We start from the raw sequence: 23,287 nt of genomic DNA, 5'->3' as shown, positions 1-23,287 counted from the left end.
CCTGGTCAGGTGGGTCAATACTATTCCTTCAGAAGAAGTGGGGGGGATCCAGAATAAGTTCTCAGGTGGGATGCCAGTGTGGTTAGATATCAGAAGAGGTGGGATAAGTCCTCAGTGCAACATTGGAAGATGCCAGGTACAGGTGACCCAACATTGTATCTTTGTCTCTCTAAGAATTCTTCATATTAATGATGGATATAAGAAAAGAAAAATGAGCCAACAATAATCTTATTACTCCTTACATTGGAATTCTCCTCCAGGACTAATTTAGGAATTATTTTACCTTTTCTTTTTAATGTGCTGAGACTTTGTGGTCTTTTGTCTCCTGGCCTTTGTAAAAGCCATTCCTTTCATATTAGTGACACATGAGCTCATCAGATTCCTGAACTGAAGAGGCATCATGCTGGAATGCCACAGCGTCCACCTCTGAGCCTGCAGATACGCAGAGCAAATTTGCCACAACACCAAATGACATGATGGCAAAGAGGCAGTCTGCAAAGTTTGCAGATGCAAGTCGGATAAACAGAACGGCGTTAGCTATCTCAACCTGCATGGCTAACCTTTCTGACAATAGATCGCTTCACATCATCACATTAGTCCATTCAAATGTTCTGTCATTTATGTGAGTAGAGGTTAAATATGCACACCAAACTAAAGAAAGGCCACTGCCAAGGTTTTGTAAATCCACTGCCAAGGTTTTGTAAAGACGATCTGATCTTCTGCTAGGTTATTGCTCTGTAGATGTAGCTCATTACAGGACATGTTGATCATGTCCGGCACTGAGCCAACACAAGGATATGTGCTACTAGCATATAAACACGCACCTCTGGTGCATATGCCTGACACACTGCCAGTTTTGCTTAAAATTCATAGTGTATGAGGCCGGGCAGAGTCACTAACCATCTTGTCAGCTTTTTTGCAAAATACACATTCTTAGAACTTTCTTGCATTAAAAAATGTTCTTCATTTAAAAAGCGCTAGTGCTGGTGATTCCACCAAAATTCAGAAATCATGAATCAGTACATTTTCCCCTGCGTGTTGTCTCCCCCTCCAAATCACAAGATTGCAAATCACAATATTTTAAGCTATAAGAATGGATTTTTGGTTCCTTTAATTGGTCACTTCTGGCCTTCAGGATGCTTATGAGCGTCTTCATAAGAATGGAGGTTTTAACTATCCTTTAAAACAAGCTGTACCACAACCTCTGGAACCCACGATGCCTGCTTTCTTTCTTACAAATTTGGGTTTCATGACCGAATTCTCTGTTGTCTAATAAGATGCATGTTCAGAGTGAAGCCTTTCCCATGACTGGGCCCTTCTAAATACCTTCCCCTTTTTAGATTCTCTGGTATCTAATAATGGTTGAGATTAGGTCCAAGCTCTCCCACTGTGGAAGGACTAATAGGCTCTCCAGCTGCATCCACCTGCCAAATATAATTCTCCCTTAGAAGAGCTGCCAAGGGCAGAAATCCTGTACTGCAGTGCAGCCTCATTTGTTCAGCTTGTCTTTCAGGTGGCCAAAAGTTCATCTGCGCAATTAAACAGCCAAAAGCTTTAAAACTGGTGCAGCAGAATGTGTACATTTGTCTTAGAGATGAAAGCAAGTTTTCAGTAGTCTCGTGAAAGGAAAATGACATTTCCAAATTTGATGTGAACCATATTATATTCATCTTTCTTGAGCCCTCTTTGAATATTTTTTCACAAGCTACTGCATCAAGAAGGGCACACTTAAACCCAGCTGATATGTTTGAGTAAGATAAGGTTTGCAAGACTTTCAATCTTTTTAATCCCATCAGGTGCTTCCTCTATTTAGGATTTAAAGTTTCTCATACTGTAGCCAATTTAGCCCACAAGGCATGGTTACCAAAGCATCCCCTATGGAATGATAAAAACCATTCTTCCCCTGTATGCATAGATTACAATTTTGTCGAGGTACATCATTCTCCATCTGAATCCAAGGAAGGACTGTCATATAAAGTAGAGCTGCGTTAGTTCAACCAGTTAAGAGAGAGCCCTGTAACAAAGGGTCATTATGGGTCCTGCCTTACTCTGCTGCTGTATGATAAGGAGCAGAGTAAATTAAATTTCCTGTGACTCACCTGCAGTTGGAGGAAAATTTATTGCTTAGTCGCTGCTACAGCATATGGATTTGTCTCTCCCTGTGTACACAGACATGCAGCAGGTATGCAGAGAGTCCCACTGAGGAGAACGAGCCTGTTATTTTGCAACAGGCTGTTGTGAAAACAGGCTGTTTCAGGGGCACCTGCAGCCTCCAGAAGGAAAGGGAGTTAGCTGGGTAGTGTGGAAACTTCTGCAAATGGGTCAAAGAGTAGTGTTGTTAAAAGCCAGAAAGCAGGTGCACACAATGTCCTTTTTGAGTGGACGAATGGTGTCAATAGGCAGGCAAACCAGAGCAGCTCTCCTGCTCATTAATTCTGTCTCTCGTTCCACCATTTCCTGTTCATTAACTCCCTCCTGCATTTCCCCTCTCTGCTGGAGCACATTACTCAGACTCAATCATTGTCGCTGAAAGGGAAGGGTGTTGAAAGAAAGAGCCAGAGCAAGACCTTGCATTCCCCACCTCTCCCAAGCTATCCTTCCTGCTAGAAAGAAATCGAACAAGCATTTTACACTTCCTTGGAAAGATAAATGTAAGTCAGGTTTAAGGAAGGTATGTGCCCTCCAGCCAGGATTTACCTTTGTGCTGCTCCTTCCGTCAAGAAAACTTGTTTTTCTGCAAGGGACTGTCTCACCCACCTCTGGATCTCACCCATGTTCTAAATCCTTCAGGAAGAAATAAACACAAAACCTCTGTGGTTTTTTTTTAACTGGCTTTTGTAAGGAGGGCAATTTGTTTCTTGTTGCTTTTTGTAAGTTTTGATATATTTTAAGCGGGACTGTTATGCTTGGCTGATTGCGGTGGCAGCTTGATGGACTGTATGGACATACATGCAGATAGACTGTATAGTTGTCCTCTGAGGACAGTAGCAAACGCCACCCTTTTGATAGGTATCCTTTGCCTTACCACGGTGCATGTTTCTCAGTGCACTGCTGGACCGTAGGGGTGTCCCCTATGGTTCCAGGCCCTGTCCAGAATGGACAAGGGGCCAGAGGACCTTCTCTTACTCTTCAGATCAGGGAGTCAGGTTTAGTGAGTCTCTGCAGGGATAACCAAAACCGTGTGCAGGAGAGGAAGGGTTTGTGAGCTAGAGAGCTCACATGCTCTGGCCACAAAGCACTGTGTCTGCTGGGATGATACAGAGCTGCCAAGAAATACAGTCTGCAACATAGCTTTTTTATCCATCGTATTGACAGGCACCAGGAGTGGCAACGTCTTGTTAATTATTTCATTTCCTTTATCCAGACCAGTTAGTACTGGACTTGTTTTCCTACACAGTACCATTGCAAGGGCTGGGACTGTGGAACGACAGTCAGGCCCCCAGCTTGTGAGAGCCCTGGTGTGTCCCAGAGGGCTGCAAGTGCAAGGCCAGACTGACGGACCACACAACCTAGAGTTGCTCTGCCCACGTTTGCTTAGGCTGACCCACCAGACTTAGTCCTTTCACACAGAAACACTGCCCATGGCCTTTGGATGGTTTGATACAGTTCTGCCATAAGGCACTGATTCAAATTAAACTTGCCATTAACGGCTACCATAATGTGTGCTCGTGATTGTAAACACCTCGATCTAGGTGCCCTACCCTTTCACGTCAGCTTCGCATTAATGCCCTCAAAGCCACGTAGAGGTACAGAAGTGATACAAGCAGCAAGGAGAAAACCGATGCTGTTCACGCATTCAAGCAATTTCTTAGCAGAAACAGCATTCCCAAATCCGTGAGACTTTTCTTGGCCATGTACTTACAGCTTTACTGTATTCCAAATGGCTCCTGCCTGCCCAGCCCTGCACAGTCAAGTAGCCATGAGGTGAGCGTTGTAGTGAGGAACACTCAGTGCTCATAGTGTTTTCATTTAGCTTTAGCTTTCAAAATGTATAGGGATGGATGGGGGAATGGCATAGTGAAGAACAAAACCAAAAAAGCCGACATGCATTGTTTAGGACAAATGGACTTGATTATAGATCCTGAAGGTGCTATAAAACTGATGGATTACAGGCTCAGCATTTCTGGGATTTGAGCTGTCTGGCTTCCACTGTGCTTTCATTGTGTCAGCTCCCTCTCTTTCTATTGCTTTTTGCTAGAAACATTGCACCAGAGCACAACTGAAGTGAAGCAGGTCCTAACTAGACCCAACAGCTGCCTTTTGTTGCTGCTGTGGAAACAGCTGTAAGGGGGTAATATAATCACTCTTCTGTTACCAGTCAGCTGCATATCATAAGCACCTTTCTTGGATGCAGGGGACCCAGAGGCAGCTCCTGTGGTGATGTAAATGCTAATTGGGCCCACAGCATGCTATTTTGTGCCCCATTTGACATACTAAGCACTTGTTGCTCTGTCCCGTGAGGATAAAGTTGACTGAACAGATATTCTGTACTGCTTTTATTACAATGAGACTCATGTTTCATTCATATGCAGGAGGGGTCTTTGCACTGGTTCCTGTAGTGGAAGGAATGGTTTCTTGGCTTTTTGACCTGTTTCTCATCTTTTGTGCAATAAAATTTTATTATTATGTTAGTCAGCTCAGGCTTGGAGTGCCCATGCTTGGGATGTTGGGTTTTTTTCTTTTATTTTTTTACAAATAAGCACGTTTTGGATGGGTGATGGGGGTTGTTTTTACAAAAAACAAACTCACCTGGACCCATTTTGTATTTTTCTGTCTGAGATTACTGATCTAAAACCACATTTGATGGAAGAATATCTAATAAGTCATAGAAGAAATCATAGAAAGAACGATTTAACAGTTTACCATCACAGGTCATAGATTGTAATGGGCAGGGCACTATTTGAGTGTATTTGGAGCTGGACTAGGGGTTGTTGTTCTTAGAAAACAGAAACAAACACAGGAATATGTAAATACTGAAGACAGCTGAGCATCACCATTAACAATGGTCTGGGGACAGCTTGCCTGAGCTTTAGATACTGATTTTAATATGTGTCCTTGGTCACAACAGCTAACTTATTTGAACTTTAGTTTCCCCCTATGAAGTCAATTCATTAACCTTTTAAAGTACTTTAAAGCCCCACCTTTGAAAGGGTCGTAACCAGTCAGAAACTGGGTATACTGATTCACCAAATATCCTTTGCAGCTGTTTTGATAGTATGTTTTCTGCTGAGGTGAGGTGGAGTATTACAGTATTTCACTAGCTAAATATTGTGTTTGGTGGAGTCAGTCTGTGTCAGACCATTCAACTAAAGATCACAGAAGGTGAGCCTTCAGAGTGTTCATGGGTTTGGTACAGGAGAGCATATAACATGCCAGCTGCCCATATGGGTACTGTAGGAGATGGATCAAGAAGAGATCCATTATTGGTCAGAGATGTGAGGGGTGGTGTTAGGTATCTGCTTGGAAAAAAAATAAATGAATAAACATAAGAAACTAAGTCAGAAACAAAGAACCATTGCTACCTGTGTAAGTTTCTATGCTGAACGTCTTGAGTTACGCTTTGTTTACTCTGCGTTTTTATATCACAGGTTCAGGTTTAGCGGTCGTATTCTTGGCCTTGCTCTCATTCATCAGTACCTTCTTGATGCTTTCTTCACAAGGCCATTCTACAAAGCACTACTAAGGCTGTAAGTATAAGCATGCAACCATGCAGAAACCATGCAGAAACAGTGATCCCACAGTGAGTCCTACAGAGACACAGACCCTTGTCGAGTTGCTTCAAGCGCTCTGACCTTCAAGTCCTTTCCCCTGTTGGTTGGTTGGTCTGTGAAAGAAAACAAACACATTTTAATTTTTCCTTACTTTCTCCAAGAACTTTCCCTTCATAAATATTGACTGTGTTGATAAAAGTGCATAATAAGTATGACATTTAGGAGCACACATTTGAAAGTACTGACCCATAATTCCAGAGTTTAGTACTGATGAAAAGTTACCAAACTTCAACTATGTGGAAGACTGAAAAGCATCTTTGATGGAACAAACCAAAACAACAACAACAAAAGGAGGGGGGTCATATTAAGAAAAATACGTAATTTCTCATACCTCACTGGTGGAGTAGGTTTTCATTCTAAACACAACTCGGGTTAATTAGGAATGCTAATGTAGATATAAACAGTGAATATTTCTTGTTGATCTTCTACTGTATTTTACACTAGTAAGCAGAAGCTACCAGTAATATATTACTTTCAATGACAAGTTTATAAGGTTAACTTTAATTGACAATCTGTCCCTCTTCAATTAATAGACTGCAGTAAGACAAGGTACATAAAATCTGCAGCAATAAGAAAAGCCATAAGTAGTAAGTCAAGACTGCAATTAAATGACAAAGAGCAGAATAAAGCTTAGCTGAAATAGTTTATCATTTAAGATTATTCCAAATCAGCGAAGATATTTGTCTTAACAGTCCTTTGAGTTCTTTAGCTGTATTTAATTTTATGTTTTTAACAATGAGTATTGCTGGGGTCCAAACACTCATATCTATATCGTATCTGAGCTAGTCTGGAAATAGCCTGAAACCTAGACTCCTCCCTGCATCCTTATTGTGCCTTTAGGAGATTTGAAACCAGACTGCTTGTAACATCCACCTGCCCTTTCAGCAAAAAATGCCAACTCCTTATTAGCAGAAATTTAGGCCGCCTGGTCTGCCTTATGTCAGTCTTGTGTGCTCACCTCAAGGGTGATAGATACATGGAAGCAGCCAGGCACAACACGGTGGGGCCCATCCGGACTGAAGGTAAGCATGTGCTCTGAAGTGCACGGCATCCTGAAGATTCACACAAAATCGAACTCCAGGAGTGCCTTCCAACAGCAAATAGTGCAGGCAGCCAACAGATTTGGCCTTGAGCCCAGCCATGCAAAGCAGACAGTTACAGAACTGCTTTAAGAGGGTCTGTGTAACAGGCTTTGATGTTAACAAAACCAAACGAACACCAGCTTTATGTTGGATCTTCAGCATAAATTTGTTCACATTCTCACTAGTAGTAAGTCATCCTGCCAATAGTCATGGGGTCATATATTCAGCTACATCTTTTTTCTTGCCTCGCAATCAGGCCGTGTGACTTAAGCGACTTAGAGTACCTGGATGAAGAGTTCCATCAGAGTTTGCAGTGGATGAAGGATAATAACATCACAGATATCCTGGATCTCACCTTCACAGTGAACGAGGAGGTGTTTGGACAGGTGAGCACAGCTATGCAAAACATCTGAAAAGCAAATTTGAAGCTGACAAAGTTGTCAAAGAAAGATGAACATCTTTCAAGATTAACATCTTTCTGTCAGAACAGATCCTTTAGCCTTTCAATAATATTTTCTTCGCCTACCTTCTGTCTCTTTCAAGCCACCTGTTTCAATGCAGATGTTTATTCTTAGGGTGTATAATATAAAATACCAGCCCCCTACAGGCCTATTGAGCCACACACTGATGAGCATGAGGAATTCTCTGAAGTGGAGTGCAGCTCTTCTCTCCAGGGTGTAGTTCACACAGATGTGGCATTTGGTGAATGCAAGCAATGTAACTTAAAGCTGATGTGACTGAAAGGATGGGGGTTAGGAGGGAAGAAAAACATTTGGCAGGTGGTGTAAGACCTGGCAACTCTCACCCTTATTTTGTCTGATATCTCCCTGTTAGATTCTGTGTCTCTTACTTACCTTGCACCTACTTAACAACTTGGCATGTACATCCATTTATTATGCTTTCTACCACTCAACTCTACCTTAGTCAGACAATTCTCTTTAACCTAGCTGATCTGGATAACTATAGGACACAACCCTGGCTTAAGTGCAGACTGGCAACCAGAACAAGCGTCTCCTGTGGGATTCTTTGGCTTGCACTGAAGCCCTGGTGCTCTTTGCTGTTGTAACCCATGCTAGATTATAATTGTCTCTGGAAAGCCTTGAAGGGACCCAAAGCAATATTTAGACCAAGATTAAGGACCTCCAAGGAGATACTGAAAACTAGAGAGACTGAAGAACCAAGCTCACCAAGTACTGTAGAAGCTCAGGGGACGGAAGTTAACTTGTGTAAGAAGCAGACACACAGTGTCAAAGGGAGCAGAGAGATCAGGTGGAATATACAGAGAGCAGCTCTTAGCCCTTGAAAATAAAGTTGACAGGAGGAGTTTGCACAGAGTTAGGGTAGTTCTGTGAGCTAGGGGAGAGGTGGACTAGTTTCTGAGGGGAGGAATTCTGGCCCTGAGAGTAAAAGGGCTGCTCCGCTATAAGCTTGGAAGTAACAGAAAAGCAAGCAAGACTTCAGGGTATATTTTCAAAAATGAGTTTAGTCTGCTTATAGTACAAGGTCATGAAGGATGAGCAGAGTCAAGGGTGCATGAAATGAAAAGGATGGGGCAGAAGAATTGAAGTAAGAAGCCTCTGTAGGAAAGGTAACACTGTTTTTCCACAGACTTAAATGCAGGGGAGGGTTACGGGCTTTGAGCTGAGAGCTTGCATGACATTCAATTGACAGTACAGTGGTTTCCCTGGAAGGTATGGCTATATAAGATGAATACACAAAGACAGACAGAAACATACAGACATATTCACAAAGACAGATGAGACAAGTTTGTATTTGCATTGGAAGACTACAAAGATGAATAAGAATCTCAGCCTGAATTGCCCTGATGCATCTGAAGATAACATTTGGCACACTAATTACCTGTTATACTCTCCCCAAAGAAAAGAGCTAGACAATTACATAGGAGTCTGTTGTGGAAGATAAGAGATGGCTCCAAAGAGAATAGAAAAAAAATCACAATCTGTTGTAGATACTGTGATATGAAAGCAAAAGAACACTAAAAGCCAGATTTTTATGCCAGTTCACATGTTGTCTAGTACTTTATTTCATATGTACTAGACACTAACCTTGCTAGATCTAGTCAAGGGGAAGAAATTATTCTCACTGTGAATTACAACTGTCAGAATCCAAGAGTCCTAAGGGAAAGTGAGATTTTCCCCCTTCTGAAATTTGCTAAGTGCTGACAGCAAAATAACGAAGAAATCACAATCACATTTTATGCTCACAGATGGATCCCAGTTGGAAATTCTTGCATGCCAAGAGTATCTGACCACTTAAATGCCATCTGAACATTGCTTTGCTGGATACAGGTGCAAGAGTAGATTGCAGTGGGAGCTCTGCTAATATTTGAGAAGCTGGATTTCAAGGGTTGGGTAAGGGAAACAAGAAATAGTGGCTCTTTGAGAAGCTGTGCGGTAGATGAGTTACAGCCCTTTTGTCCTGCTTCCACAATGACTTTATTATGGACCAGTCACTACTACTATCATTTTTTCTTTCTTGTCTCATCTCTGATGTGTATTTAGCTTTTAAACCTTTCAGGCCAAATCCTCTTTCTTGGTACCTTTTTTTTAGAATTTACTGCTGAGGAGCTCTAGCCTTCTTGCATACTGGAGCCCGGAGCACTACTGTAATAGCAAAGATACCATGTCAAACCAAGCGTCACACATTTTTACTGGTGGGGACTGGATGCCAATTTGAGAATTTCGCTCATAAGACTGAGAGAGGTGTCAGTTGCTTGTGACCCTAAGTACTTTGTCATGCTTTTACCCAGTAGGAAGTGTTCTTCTAGGCCTGCTGCCAAGCTCTAGGATAGGGCCTGTCTCCTGAGCCCTGGCAATTGCTCTAGTCAGGTAAAAGGAATGGGCTAGATTGGTTGAAATGTCTCCTTGCTACTCTGAATCCTGATTCTGAATTCTAGCTTGCAGCTGTGGTTAATGCCTCTATAAACAAGAAAGAAAAAATAGGGACACATTGTTATTGATTGCCTGCCTCCAATTCTAGATAACTAATTGTATTTGAAATTATATGGATAATGAGAAGTTGAAGAAATCACCAGCATGTCTAGGTGTTTGTGGGAAGTCTTGCAGGAGATTTAGAACATCTGGACTTATGGTCATGCTTAAAGCTAGGCAGCGTTTAGTCTTTGGTTTTGACAGGTGTATCTTAATGCCGGACAGTCTTGAAGAATACAACATGGCATCTGGGCCAGAGTCTTACCCTCTGGACCATGCAGTGTTGCTTGTATAATGGTGATGCAGTGATTTACATTTGGGAATTTAACCTGAACCAGCTAAGAATTCCTAACTCATTACATCCAACCTTACTGGTTCTTGCTGTTTCTCAACAAAGCTACAGACTAGATGACTCATTGAGTGTTTCCATAATTCATAATGTTACAACAGGTCCCTCAAGCAAAGTGACCTAAATACTATATATGCTGTGTGCTCTCTGTTGGGATAATAAAAAGATAATAATATAAATAATATGTAAATAATACAAATTATGAATATGTATTCATGCAGCTCATTTACTATCTGTGCTAGACATCATTGTTATAGGAGAAGAAAACTGAAGAGGAGAGCAAAACATTCTTCCTTTTAAATCCACTTGACTGAATGTGAAAATAATTGCAAGATAAATATTATTTTCTGTCACATGTGAGGAGTATGTGCTTACTGGGTAAAATCTAGATTGATTCCTTAAATCCCTTCTCAATCTTAAGCCTTAGTAACCCAAGCCAACTAAATTAACCATTAAAATGCAATGAAATGCTGTAGCTCTTGGTTTAAAAAAAAAAAGTTATTTACAGTACAAACACTTCTCAGGCTCGGATGGCTGATACAAAATTCTGAATCCCACAGTGACTATCTTTGTCATCTGTGCAGGGTGCTATACAGGTCTTGTTTATGTAGTGTTTTGGGAGTATTCACTTTGTGATAATTTCTTTGGCTATTGGCATTTCTAAGTAAACACTTTTATTAGCACTTGGGGAAGGGTAACACTTGTTGCCTAAGAGACAAGTAGATAGCCCTTCCAGTTGGCAAAACAGTCTGCCTGTTCCAATACTGTGATTGCCTCTCCATCCTGTTGTTTCCCATACTGTTGCTTGGATAATCTACAGCAAGTAGCAAGCTGGTATGGTTGTCACCCTCTCTGCAGCTCCTAGGGGGTAAGGAGAGGAGAAGGATGAAAAGATGGGCCAGAGTGGCACATTGTACATGGCTTACAGATGGTTGACTCTGAATCAATCTCTGCTGGTACAGTTTGGAGTAACCTAAAGGTCAGTCCAGCTTCAGCTGGGGATAAGGCTAGGGCTGAGGCGGTGTCCCTCATTATCCTTTTTGTTTCTACTGCAAATGGACAAGAGGCTAGGAGTCCAGAACTAGAAATATGGCTGTTATATTTTTCACTTACAATTTCAAAGTACAGCTTGAATTTGAAACACGGTGTGATCCATACATTGCTATGCCACTATTTATCTTTGTTCTGTAGGTGACAGAGAGAGAGTTGAAATCTGGAGGGGCAAATACAGCAGTGACAGAAAAGAACAAAAAAGAGTACATCGAGAGAATGGTTAAGTGGCGAGTAGAACGAGGAGTGGTTCAGCAAACAGAGGCCCTGGTCCGTGGCTTCTACGAAGTAAGTAACAAAACGATGCTCCCACAGTCTTCCATTCCTCATCTGAATGAGGTGATCCCATGGTTAAACTATGCTTCATCAGTACCCTAGGAAATGGCTAAACAGACACAGATGGCAAGGAATTGGATTGCCTGGATCTGTAGAGACAGGGAGCTTGGATATGGCATGTTTAGTATTAAGGGAGAAAGGAAAGAAATGTGTATGCTGAATATGATAAAGCATAACAATCAAGAGTTAAGAAAGATACTGCTTTCCATTCACATAGTAAGAGAAGTAGGCGTTTGCAAATTTTGTTTTAACCTGCTGTGATACAAAAGAAGATTGTGAAGAATTGTACACTTCAGTGAGGAGCTGGTGTGACACACTGTATCTTTAGGGACTCATTCCAGTAAAGTTGGTCCTAGGATGCAGTCAGCTATTATCTTACTGGTATTCATGGATGCTGCTCCATTGTTGTCCCTGGATTTTGCTAATTTATCTTTGCTGAAGGCCTAGATCTGAGAACATCCTTCTGGCAGAGCTGCTACAAGGACTGCCAAAGACTGGATGAAAACCTGTGGCTTTGCTGACCAACCCATGTCATCACCTATTCTTGCTCCGCTTACTAATCATATTCAAAGATGTATCTTGCCCTGGCAGCTGTATAATATAAGTAGAAGTTGAGGGCTATCTCACAGAGGGAAATAAACTGGAAGAATGGCAACCCAGGAAAATGAAACAGCAGATAACGGACACACAGAATAGTACTGGTAACTGATGGTTCCAAGCAGTCATGCAGTGACATTTACTGGGGGTGGAAGCCAGTGAGGGTGGCTTTGTAGCTGAATAGACTTGGTCAGCCCTTTCCTGTAGAAAGGGATTGGCTAAGGGACTCCATATGGTTTACTAAAGTGTGCGTATGGTTTGCTAGCTTTTTCTCCCTGTGAATACTGCAGGCCGTTAAAGCTTTTGGTTTTATATAATGAAGAAAGTGAACCTCAGCTGCATCTTCAGTGGATGAAGACCTGAGGGCACTCCTACACAATTCCAGTGTGAAACAAGTATAAAATAGGTTGTCCATATTACAAATCCAGTCTTTGACTATCAAAATCACTTGTCAGAATTAATGTAACAATGAGGAACGTTCTGCATAGATTATGTCCTGTCACTTGTATTGTTTCATTCTGGTCAAATCTCATGTGTCATCGTTGTTTGCAGCTCAAAACATCAGCAGACTCCCTGAAGAAGAGCACAGATTTATCAGCAGAGGCGTGGAAGTTAGCTGTCAGCATGCAGACTTCGTCAGAATAAAGAGCTGGCCATGAGAGCCATAGGTTTATGAGACATTGCATGTGCTTTATTTCCAGTCTGAAACTGTGCTTACAAGTGATTTTTGTTACAGGTTGTAGACTCCAGGCTTGTCTCTGTTTTTGATGCCAGAGAACTGGAGCTGGTTATAGCTGGCACTGCAGAAATAGATCTCAATGACTGGCGTAACAATACAGAATATCGTGGAGGTAAACTGCCTGCTGATGCTTCCTAATATCTTGACTGTTTTCAGTCTAAAACATGAAAGACTTGGTCTGTCTTTTCCTTCTGTCTTTCCTGAGGGAAATGCCCTATTTTGTTCAGGAAGTTTTTGTGAAGAGTAACTCATGAAATAAAATAAGTAAGCTCTCAGGTTTGGATCAACAGATGTAATAATACTGAAATTGCTTCTGCTATTTCTATCCAGATTTTACCCACTCAATTCCTACTGACTTAACAGGAGTTTTGACTATTAAGGACTGAAAAGGATTTGCAGTATTAGATCTAAAAGTTACTTACTCAGATGACTGTGAATGAACTCCTGGCCTCACTGAAAGTAGTATCACAAGTCCTCTTGGCTTCAGCAGGGAGGTGAATTCAAGAGCCGAATTTCACGGTTCCCAATTATATTTCAACAAAATACAGATCTTGCTTAACCATCCCCTCAGTCTAAACTGTAAAGATGGATTTTTTCCCTTCTCTAATGCTTGGCCTGGTTTTGCTTTAAACGCTGAGCATGATTTATCCACGCTGTCTTGGATGATGGATAAATGTGAAATCCACCAGTTCTGCACTACAAAAGGAAAGTCCCTGAGGTTCACATACCCTCCCCTGAAATACGACGTTTAAGTTTTTGCTGCTCACTGTCCAGCATTTGTGTTACCTTGAAATATGCAGCTTACCACAAACACAGTTGGTCCTTCAAGTTATTCTCCTCCTCCTTTTTTCTGTTTAGCTATTGAAACAGATTCAGCCTGGGTTTATGCCGACTTTCACTAGCACAAACCAAGGCACAGAGTCCCTCAGGTGGGAAGTTTGCCAGGGAAGGGCTTGCGGCAGCAAACTCCTCTCCATATGTTGAACACTGTTGCAATCCAAAAGAGAATTTATTTGGGAACCAGAAATTGTGAAGTTGTTAGGACTCACACTGTGTGGCATATCGCAACTGGTCTTTTATATCTCATGCAGGTAACCCCAGTTCTTGCCAAGGGATTTGTGAGAGGCCAGTGTACCTCAAATATATATATATATTTGAGTTTCAGGGTTTCAAATGAGTTAGTAATATTATAGTATCCACAGCCAGGACAAGATGAGGGCTGGGACCTACTGCTCATCAAGAACAAGATACATTGTTAGGTCAGGATCTTTTCGGTAGGAGATCAGTGGCCCCATGCTAGTGGGAACATATTTTGATGTTACACTTCCCACTTAGAGGGGTGATTTTAATTTCTCTCCCTTGCTTCTTGGTTTAGGTTACCATGATGGACACATAGTAATACGGTGGTTCTGGGCAGCAGTGGAGAGGTTTAACAATGAGCAGAGACTCCGGTTGTTGCAATTTGTCACTGGAACATCAAGCGTGCCATACGAGGGCTTTGCAGCTCTCCGAGGGAGCAATGGGCTACGGCGCTTCTGTATAGAGAAATGGGGGAAAATAACCTCCCTCCCAAGGTATGTCCCAACTAGGAAACAAAAACAGAAGTGCTGTGAGAAAGGTGAGCCTGATACTTTTCTGCATCTCTCTGCCAGGGAAAGATAATTAATAGATAATGATAAGGACATCTGAAAACAGCAAAGAAACAATTATAAGTTTGTTCTGTAATTACATTCAGAGAAAAGTGTTTTCTGTTGCTGCCTTTTTGATTTGCAGTCTCAATTCAAGCTACTTTGAATCTTGGGAAATGGTTAAGATAAAGATTTCCATAGGTCCAAACCTAGTTCTCTTATTTTGATTCTGGAACAGATCCAGACCAGCAGGGGCCTGTCAGCTGATTCTGTTCCCTTTACTTCCAAAATACTAGTAAAAATACTTGAGTTTTCAGAGCCATGAAAGCCAGAACCTGTCTCTGAGTTTTGGCCAGAGACCTGAGTGTAATCACTTCATTTGCTCTGATGGTTCCACTTTTTCATCACGAGGAAGCTTAGTGAAGGGACTTCAGATGGTGTGGTGATAATACCCAATTTGTTATATCTAGTTCAGTCAGCCAACTAGGAGCAAATGAGCCATAATGTCATACAGAGTCATCAGATTTAAGAGTGCTTCCCAAAGGAGGGGTCATCTTCCTTTTCAGAACAAAGGGACTGGGGCACAGAGGGGTGGTCTGACTTGCCTATGCCACCCAAGAGAGCCATGGCACAGCCAGTGATACATTCAGCTTTGAGTTCTGCTCCACCACTTTATGCGTGACCAGCACTCATCCTTTCTCACTGAAGTGAGTCACCTTTTCTTGAATGTCCTTACAGTTGCCAGAGGCTCTGCCCCATTGAGATTACAGAGAATTTTTCATGGGGCCACATCTCGGCACCTCTGAGATACTTTTGCTATGTGACCCTTTTACGTAATGTTTGCCCTCCAAAGGATGCTTTCTTCCTGCTCTTATCATTTGCTTTCAGCTGCAGTCCAAAGGAGGCTACTTTCATGGCACAGAAAAAAATGTTCTCGCAGACCTTGCAGATATATTCAGACAATCAATTAACAATGATCTGGTCCAGTTTTCTAGTTACTTGCCATCCATGTTGTTTACCCAGAAGCATACTATAAGACATGGACTTCAGCAGACCTTCAGAGTCCTCTGGAGAGGGGAAGTCTAAATATGGTCACCCTCTTAGTACAAGCCTGCTCAAGTCCATGCTTATGCAGTGGGAAGACACAGGAGCTGGACTAGGGCACTGTATCAGCAGATGTTCTGAGCTGACATCTTACATTGACTCCCTCTAAAGTCAGGAAAAGGGAAGTAAGTGTTTTTAATGCACAATTCATCTCACCTGAACACAGACTTTTAAAATAGCTCAGTTGAATCACACCTGGTACATTCTGATTTATGTCCATCGACCATAAAGACTCTACAGAGACTATATGGAGAACTAGAGCCTACATGAAAGCTAGATGTAGGCACTGATATTTAAAAACAGATGAAAAAATGTAAGGCCAGTGAGATGACTCATGCCCTCTGAGCTTCAGCCAGCAATGTGGAAAGAAAGCCTGAGAGCTACAGTTTGCAATGCATAGGCCTCTCCTTTTGCAGCATACATATAGTCTGGCTCTATGTAAGGGTTTCAGAGCTGACCAAGGGCATTCCTGCCTGTAGACAGGCAGCAAATGGAAATCACAGACTTGTGCAGCATTTCTACAGAGCTCTCTTTGCACTCCTTCTGGGATGGAAAGGGGCGAGAGGGGAGGGTGGGCCTTGGCACGTGCACAGAAAATGCCCTGGGCTGACCTATCAAATTCTGAAAAGGTAATTGGCCTCTTTCTGCTCTGCTTAACTTTCTTTGTGAACCTAGGCATTACTTATGACCTAGATTCAATTAGCCCTGAGATACTCACATTAACAACTTCATGTTTGTCTGCTGATCACTGAACTTGTTGCTCTCCCTGAAAGAGGCCTCTTTTCCAGGTGAAAGTTGTTAGCACCTTTTAGAAGTCTTAGAGCTCTGCATTCATTTTAGCCAGGGGAAACAGAAACAACACTTGCTCATGGGGAATAAACACAGCTTGATCACCATGAATTATTACCTGCATTTTTATAAAATTATGGGGTGCTGCCAAGTATACACAGTGTTAAGAAATACATAAAACACAAAGGCTAAACCTGGAGGCCCCCTAAATCCTTGGTTAATCAACTAAATAAATGTTATTTTAAACTTTTTTTAAATGCCTGATTATGGATTGCTCGTGTTTATTTAGATTTACTTATGTATTTACTTAGACTTAGAGGCTAAAAAAAGTCGTATGTCATATCCTGTAGGCCTTTTGGCCCCTGTGATATGAGTGTAACTAACTTTAGCTGTTTAAAATAAACCACAACAAATTCCTTTGCCCTTTTAACAATTCCTGCAATTTCACAGTGAGAGTTACCCTTGCTCCACATTTTCCAAGTCCTAGGAAAAAAAAAACCAGCTTTCTCATGTCTTAGCAATCATCAGATTTAGTCGTTTATGTGCTTAGGTGTGGGTTGCACCTCTTAATTACTGGCCTTAGTTCTTAGGCCCTGACCCAATAAACGTGATGCTGTGAGAGGTGTTATGGAAGCTTGCATAAAGCTGATGCATTTGGCTTTCCTGACATTCAGGTAGATGGTGGGTCACTGGGCATAGGTTAGTCTGGCCTTTGGGTTTTCAGGTGCTTTACAAAGTATCAAGATAACTTTTAGGTCTATCAGGAGAGTCCAGGACTCTCTCTGTATTGTCTCACTCCTGCTCCAGATGGCTGAAGTATTTAGGCAACTCTCCCTTACATCTTGTCCTTACACTTTGGCAATGGAGCATGCAACTGCCATTTGCTTATAGTGAGCAAAGATGTGATAATACCTAAACCAGCCATGCTTTTGCACTTGCGACAGCAACGTGGCATTCCCAGAAAAGAGGCATGGTGTAAATTTCTCAAATGCAACACTTTTCAAAGAATAACCACTAATACATAACGCCCAGAGAGCTTCTTGAAAGCACTGAGGATAAGAAAGACTGTTTTGGGAAGGTTGAGAATCCGGTAACTTCATTCTAAATTGGTGCACTTGTTCATCAGTACCACTTCCCCTACAGGAACAGGGTAATGGTGGTGTAATATGTTCATGTAAGACAGATAAGAGTTAGGTTACACTAGTGGTTTATTTCTGGAGTGTGCGTGTGTACCAGCTGCATTATTCCTATCTATATTTACTTTGAGTCCACACACGTTAGAAAGTCAAAGTACTATACAGCTCAGATCTCTAGATGATGACCCTAAAGCAGGTTCCAAAGAGACTGCCAGATTTACAGATCTATCAGTGTAAATCTGCAGCATGGTTTCTTCCAAACTGATGTAGCTTGTCATGTGAAATAACACTGAATAGGTAACAGGTTCAACCATTTGTTCATCAAGGTTGAGTTTTACTCTCCCTATCTAATATGCAAAACTTTCTCCCAAAATAAAGGAGTTACATATTTTACTTCTTGTAACTAGTTGCCTGAGTAGGGATGGATGGAGAATTCTTCCAGCTATAGCCTCTTCTGAAGCAGGAAGCCTCTCTTCACCTTTCCTGGGTCATGCAGATATTTAACACGGAACCAGTTTTAGCAGTAGTTTCGCAAGAACTTATACTTTGTTCCCCGCCAAACATTAATGAACAGACACTGGCTTTCTAGCCGGAATAACATAGCTTGCTTCATCTGATATTGTGGGACCAGAACTCCTGGCCCAAAACAAACCTGTGCAAAGAACTATCAGTGTTTTCTACTATAGCTATAGGAGACAACAGTTCCCTCTTCTTAAAACCTCAGCCTGTGAAAGTGTTCAGTGCCTACAGATGCCACTGCCCCATCTTCTGGTTGCGCTCCACTCCTGTCAGCTCCAAGGTTATTTCTATTTGAGTATCAATTAAGTAAGGACCTCAGCATGTATCCCAGTGATTCAAATAATCACATTTGATGCAATGAGGTCACTTTCCCCATCAGTGCTGAGCTGTGACTACCCTTTCATCAAAAGAGATTTTCATTCAGCAGAGTAATATTAGTGATTACCACCATACTGGCTGTGGTTTATGTATGATAAAGATTACCAGTGCTAGTAGATATCTGATCTTTTGTAAGATAATTCTGTCCCTCTCTATTAGATGATCGATTTAATCACCCCAGAATCCCATATAGCCATTAAAAAAAGATTGTGTATGACTACAAAGAACTTTGTTCTCATAATTTCCTTCTTTCCCAGTGGACTGAGTGTGTGTGCTTTGCTGTCTTTTATCATTCCTTACCTCCCATCCCTCTTCTCTTTCCTCTTTTCTCACATGGAACAGAAATACCACCTACAAATCTACCTTCATCTATTAAGCAGTGGTTCCCAGACAGCATATAAGTGTTCCTTCTTACAGACAAAAGGAACAAAAGTTGATACCTGTGGGTCCTGAGGTTGATCAAAGAGGGGTTTGTGGGTTCATCTACGGAAAGCAAGGTGAAAAGGAGAAATGCCCAGTTTCTGCCCAAGAGGCATGGTTATGTTAGAATGCACGTCTTATTTTAGTTGATAGGTTCAAGCTATCAATAACATAGGAGGGGGTTCTGTGCACGCTTAGTGCCTTTGGACTGTCATGGGGATTAAAGGAAGTGACAAAGAAAAGAGGAATGCAAAAATCTTAAAATCTTACAATTTTTAGAGAGAATTCTTAAAAGAAAAGAAATAACACAGCACTGTGAACAGTGAGCAAGATTAAAGGTTCAGATCCACCAAAACTACTTAGAGCAATAAAGACAGACTGCCAGGAAGAAAGAAATTTTAAGTGGTCCATTTACTGCTCTGCTTATTGGAGGATGAGGGCACATGAGGGTCAGAGTTGGTTTACACGACTTTATCTTGCATTTTCTTCTAGAGAAGCCAGAATCCTTTCCATAAAAGCTCTTACCAATCTAATTCTTATTCCAGACCTCTCACTCCCTGAACACCCTCTCAAATGTCAGCAGGCTTATGTGGTAGGAGGCTTAATCAAGGGAAGAAAGACTTTTCTCATTGCAATGACTGTTTCTTGCACTGCTGATGTAATATTTTCACCCCAATATGTGCAGCAAGCCCAGTACTACAAAATAGCAAGTGTCCCCTGGATTATGCTTACTGTAGTCACTCTCACTGGGATCAGTGGTAGGAGGTCAACACCATTCGGGAGGAACTTACACCTTTGGAGGCCAAGGCACAGAGTTAGGCAACAGTGGATGTTATGGAAAATATCCTTGCCTCTTAATTTCCCTGTGTACTGCAGTATCACACAGCACTATGATATAACGGACTACAAGATGAGCAATTTGTCTTTAGTCTGGTTTGGAAAATAAAGATTTCAGCTTTCAGTTGCAAGAGGTGAAGGCGCTATGCACAGCAATACTGAGGAGAGAGGGAACGCTGAATGAGAAGGAGTCCCAATCAACCCTCTCTCTTATTTCAGGTGAGGCAGAATATGTTGTTCAGTTACACAGGTAGACACCATGTCTGACCTCTGCAGCAGAGAACCAATTAGACCCATTGCTGAATGTATACCAGACAATTTTGCACATAATTATCTTGTTGTAAGATTGAGTGGGCTTCACTGGCATCATCGGAGTTGCAATAGATCCACATTAGTTTCACAGACCAGAATTTGAACTCAGGTTTTGCCCTTAGCTATATATTGTGTTTTGCACCTTAAGTAGGTAGAAGCATAAATCTAACCAGCATAGGACTTATGAAAATTAGTTTTCATATTTGATTTTATGGTGTCTTTTGGAGTGAAAGGATTTTTTTCTATAAAGTTGTTGAACTGGAGAACACAAGAGTGTTGCTTGGCAAAGTGCTTCAGTATTTCTAGACATGTTAACTTTTTCTTCCTTTCTTTGTAATAGTTTCTCCCCACAATAAATTCCTTGAGACCTTCTACAGAAGAGTCCACTTCTGTAAACCTCATAATGGGAAAAGGAATGGATCTTTTTTCTGAGTTTGGCTAGGTCAAGAATGACTAAAAGTCAACAGCATTGCAAGGTTGTTTCATAACCAGTATGAAATGAGGTGGATGATGATCAGTCAAGATGAATGTCTGCAAGAAAGTAAACACCAGAGTCAGTGGCTGTGGATATGTCTGCACCACACAATAGGATCCATGACAGTGATGTCTGAGATGCTATGATCTCACACAGTTAAGTGTGCCACGGTTAAGTACCATACAGAGATATCACTTCAGGTTCAGCAAACTTATTTTAGCAGAATCCACACCTGAGCCACCATGACTATGCTGCTGCCAGTTCTGGAGCCAGGCAGCTCCGCTCCTCAAGACTGGCTGTCTCTGAATGATGTTCTCTTGCCTATGATAAACACATCCTGAATGGACTACAAGAATCCTTCAGTTAATTAACTCCCAGTGGTTGATACGTATTGGCAACAGATTGTAGAAACAACTTACGCTGCCAAACATTGCTGCGATAATAATAAATCAAAGATTGCTGAGATAATAATAAATAGTGCAGGGCTACTCATGGATAATACTCGAGCTGCCATGTTTAATTTCAAGACATGTTAAATAATGGCTTTATTAATGTTCCTTTTTCACTAACTCACATGTGTTCCCAGCTCATTTCCACAAATTCTGTGTTTATTGTACACTCTCTCTGAGAGTGACCAGCTAACAAATCTTAATTCAGAAGGGGAAAAAGGATGGTAAAAGCTCTCATAATTGAAATTGTGTGATGCAGTGAAGATTATGTGCCTCTGGCTATTTCAGTTGCCTGATTGCTTTTAATGATTCACCAGTGGTGCTTGATAAAACTCTCCCTCTGAATCTGCAAGTCTCAGGCCAGCCCATCTACCAGTATCATGTTTTTCTCACTTTGTGGGTGGCATAAGGGATGACTAGCACAGTTTCAAATAGTTTCTCCAAGATAGCCCTTCTGCTTCAGTTTTGAAGAAATAACATTGAATTAAAGTATGAGATAGAAAAGCTAAAAGTAAAACAACTTCACGGCTTCTAAAAATACTAGGGGCCAGGAGCTTAGACATTGTTAGTCATTGAGGCTACATTTCCTTCTGTAGGGTTTTGTCAATTCACATTTATCGGAGGAAGCAAGAGGAAACAGAAATATTTCTAGCATCATGTAAAACTCCAAGCTGACTGAAAAAAATGAAACAATTTTAATGAAAATGTGCCCCCCCCTGTTTGTTGAATGAGCTCTACATTTTTTCAGTCAGTTGAAATGGATGAACTGTTGGGGCAGGGACTGTTTCTTTGCTCCACATTTGTATAGCACCTCACACAGTGAAGTGCAGCCCGCATCTGGGTCTAATTGCTGCTACCAGAAAAGCTGGAACAAGGTGGAGGCATGTGTGGAACCCGTTCCATGGCTTCTTTTGAAGGTGCTGCCAACTGGGGGTAAATATAACGATAGAACTGGAGGAAGAGAGGGTCATCAAGTTGGCAGCTTGCTCTGCACAAAATATTTTGCTTTTACCTTGGCTACTACAAATAAATAACATTTAAAGGCCAGACTTGCAGCAGATGGCCAACAGCTGACTTACAGGAACATTTTCAGCAACCTTCCTTCTTCAGTTAGCAGATCCCTGAATGGTCTTTCACCAGTCAGCCCTGCCTCGCTATAAACACATGCTGAGCCCATTCTGTCAGTATAGTTCATCACATTATGCTTGTCCACAGGTGCAAAACTTACTAGCTGCTCATGTTGGATGTACGGCTGAGTTGCATTTTTTTGGAAAAACTCAAAGCAACCAAACTTATAGTAGTAGAGTTTTCTCTCTATCAGGGCCTAGACCCCAGCTCCTTAGTGACCTCCAGCATTCTTCTCCATGAAGATCCCTGCAAGATCCCCACAACATCTAATGCAGGGATAGCAGAGAATGATGTTACGTTGATACTTAGCTTGTGTATTTGAAATATTCATGTGTATGTGCATATACATTTCAGTACCTCAGATTTTGGCGGAATTTGAGAGTTTTACTTTAATATTTAGAATTTCTTTTTATCTTTCTTGAGTGAACTTTTATGTCTTGAGTCTCAGTAGGAACTTGCTTTCTCAGTTCTTATTTTCTCAAGTTATTTAGATTAAACTTAACATGTAGCATATTTTCCTTTTGCAGGGCACACACATGTTTCAACCGTTTGGATCTTCCACCTTACCCCTCATATTCTATGCTGTATGAAAAGCTGCTGACAGCTGTTGAAGAAACTAGCACCTTTGGACTTGAATGAGGGGGTTCAGGCACTTCTGGTGTTTTTCTGGCTGATGATGTCACCTTTCCTGTCCACCGTCATTTGATCTTGGTTTCCCATGTTTTTAGTTTTGAAAACAAAACAAACAAAAAAAAAATCAAGTTTGACAAAAGCTGTGCATGAAGAACTGCCGCCCTCTAAGATCTAACCTTCATGCTTTCATCCTCTGTTTCCAGTGGACTGCTAGTCTGTATGCAATAGAAAAACAACTGTCTCAAGGTTTCTGTATATCTCTACATACCTCCATTAATAACAATGAAAATACAAATGCAAGTTACACTACACTTGACCAAATGTTAATGTTTACTTCCACCTACGTTGATTAAAAAATAAAAAAAACTCATCAAGCATTCCAAGCTTTTATATGCCCACATCTTCTAAATCAATTCACCGCCCATCTTACTTCTTAACTGTTGAATCCAGTAGTAGAAGCTGGTCAAATATATATCTTCATCCATCCTTGTTTTCCCTGTATGTATTGTCCATCTGAGAGACACCTATGAGCAAAACTGAAATTTTTATATACGAACTCATGATCCACATCAGTTGCATCAGCTGGAACCAGCCCAGATACATG

General features: G+C 41.4%; 1 protein-coding gene across 6 annotated transcripts in view; it reads left to right on the top strand.

Moving 5' to 3' along the window:
* Window positions 1-23,077, top strand: part of HECW1 (HECT, C2 and WW domain containing E3 ubiquitin protein ligase 1) — a 271,082-nt gene extending 248,005 nt beyond the window's left edge. For 3 of the 6 annotated variants that reach the window (XM_072853421.1, XM_072853420.1, XM_072853423.1), the window contains 6 exons: window positions 5,589-5,687; window positions 7,110-7,239; window positions 11,345-11,491; window positions 12,873-12,987; window positions 14,251-14,493; window positions 22,578-23,077. In XM_072853421.1, the coding sequence (XP_072709522.1) occupies window positions 5,589-5,687; window positions 7,110-7,239; window positions 11,345-11,491; window positions 12,873-12,987; window positions 14,251-14,493; window positions 22,578-22,651 (808 nt within the window). In that variant the 3' untranslated portion in view covers window positions 22,652-23,077. Of the gene's footprint in view, window positions 1-5,588; window positions 5,688-7,109; window positions 7,240-11,344; window positions 11,492-12,872; window positions 12,988-14,250; window positions 14,494-22,577 lie in introns of those variants that run through there. The other 3 variants (XM_072853424.1, XM_072853425.1, XR_012041074.1) reach the window with 3 other exon arrangements.
* Window positions 23,078-23,287: the final 210 nt, after the last annotated feature.

This window comes from Ciconia boyciana, chromosome 2 (genome assembly GCF_034638445.1).
Source record: "Ciconia boyciana chromosome 2, ASM3463844v1, whole genome shotgun sequence".
Classification (NCBI taxonomy): domain Eukaryota; kingdom Metazoa; phylum Chordata; class Aves; order Ciconiiformes; family Ciconiidae; genus Ciconia; species Ciconia boyciana.
The sequence above is the reverse complement of the archived record's forward strand: the minus strand, read 5'-3'. Positions and strand labels throughout refer to the sequence as shown.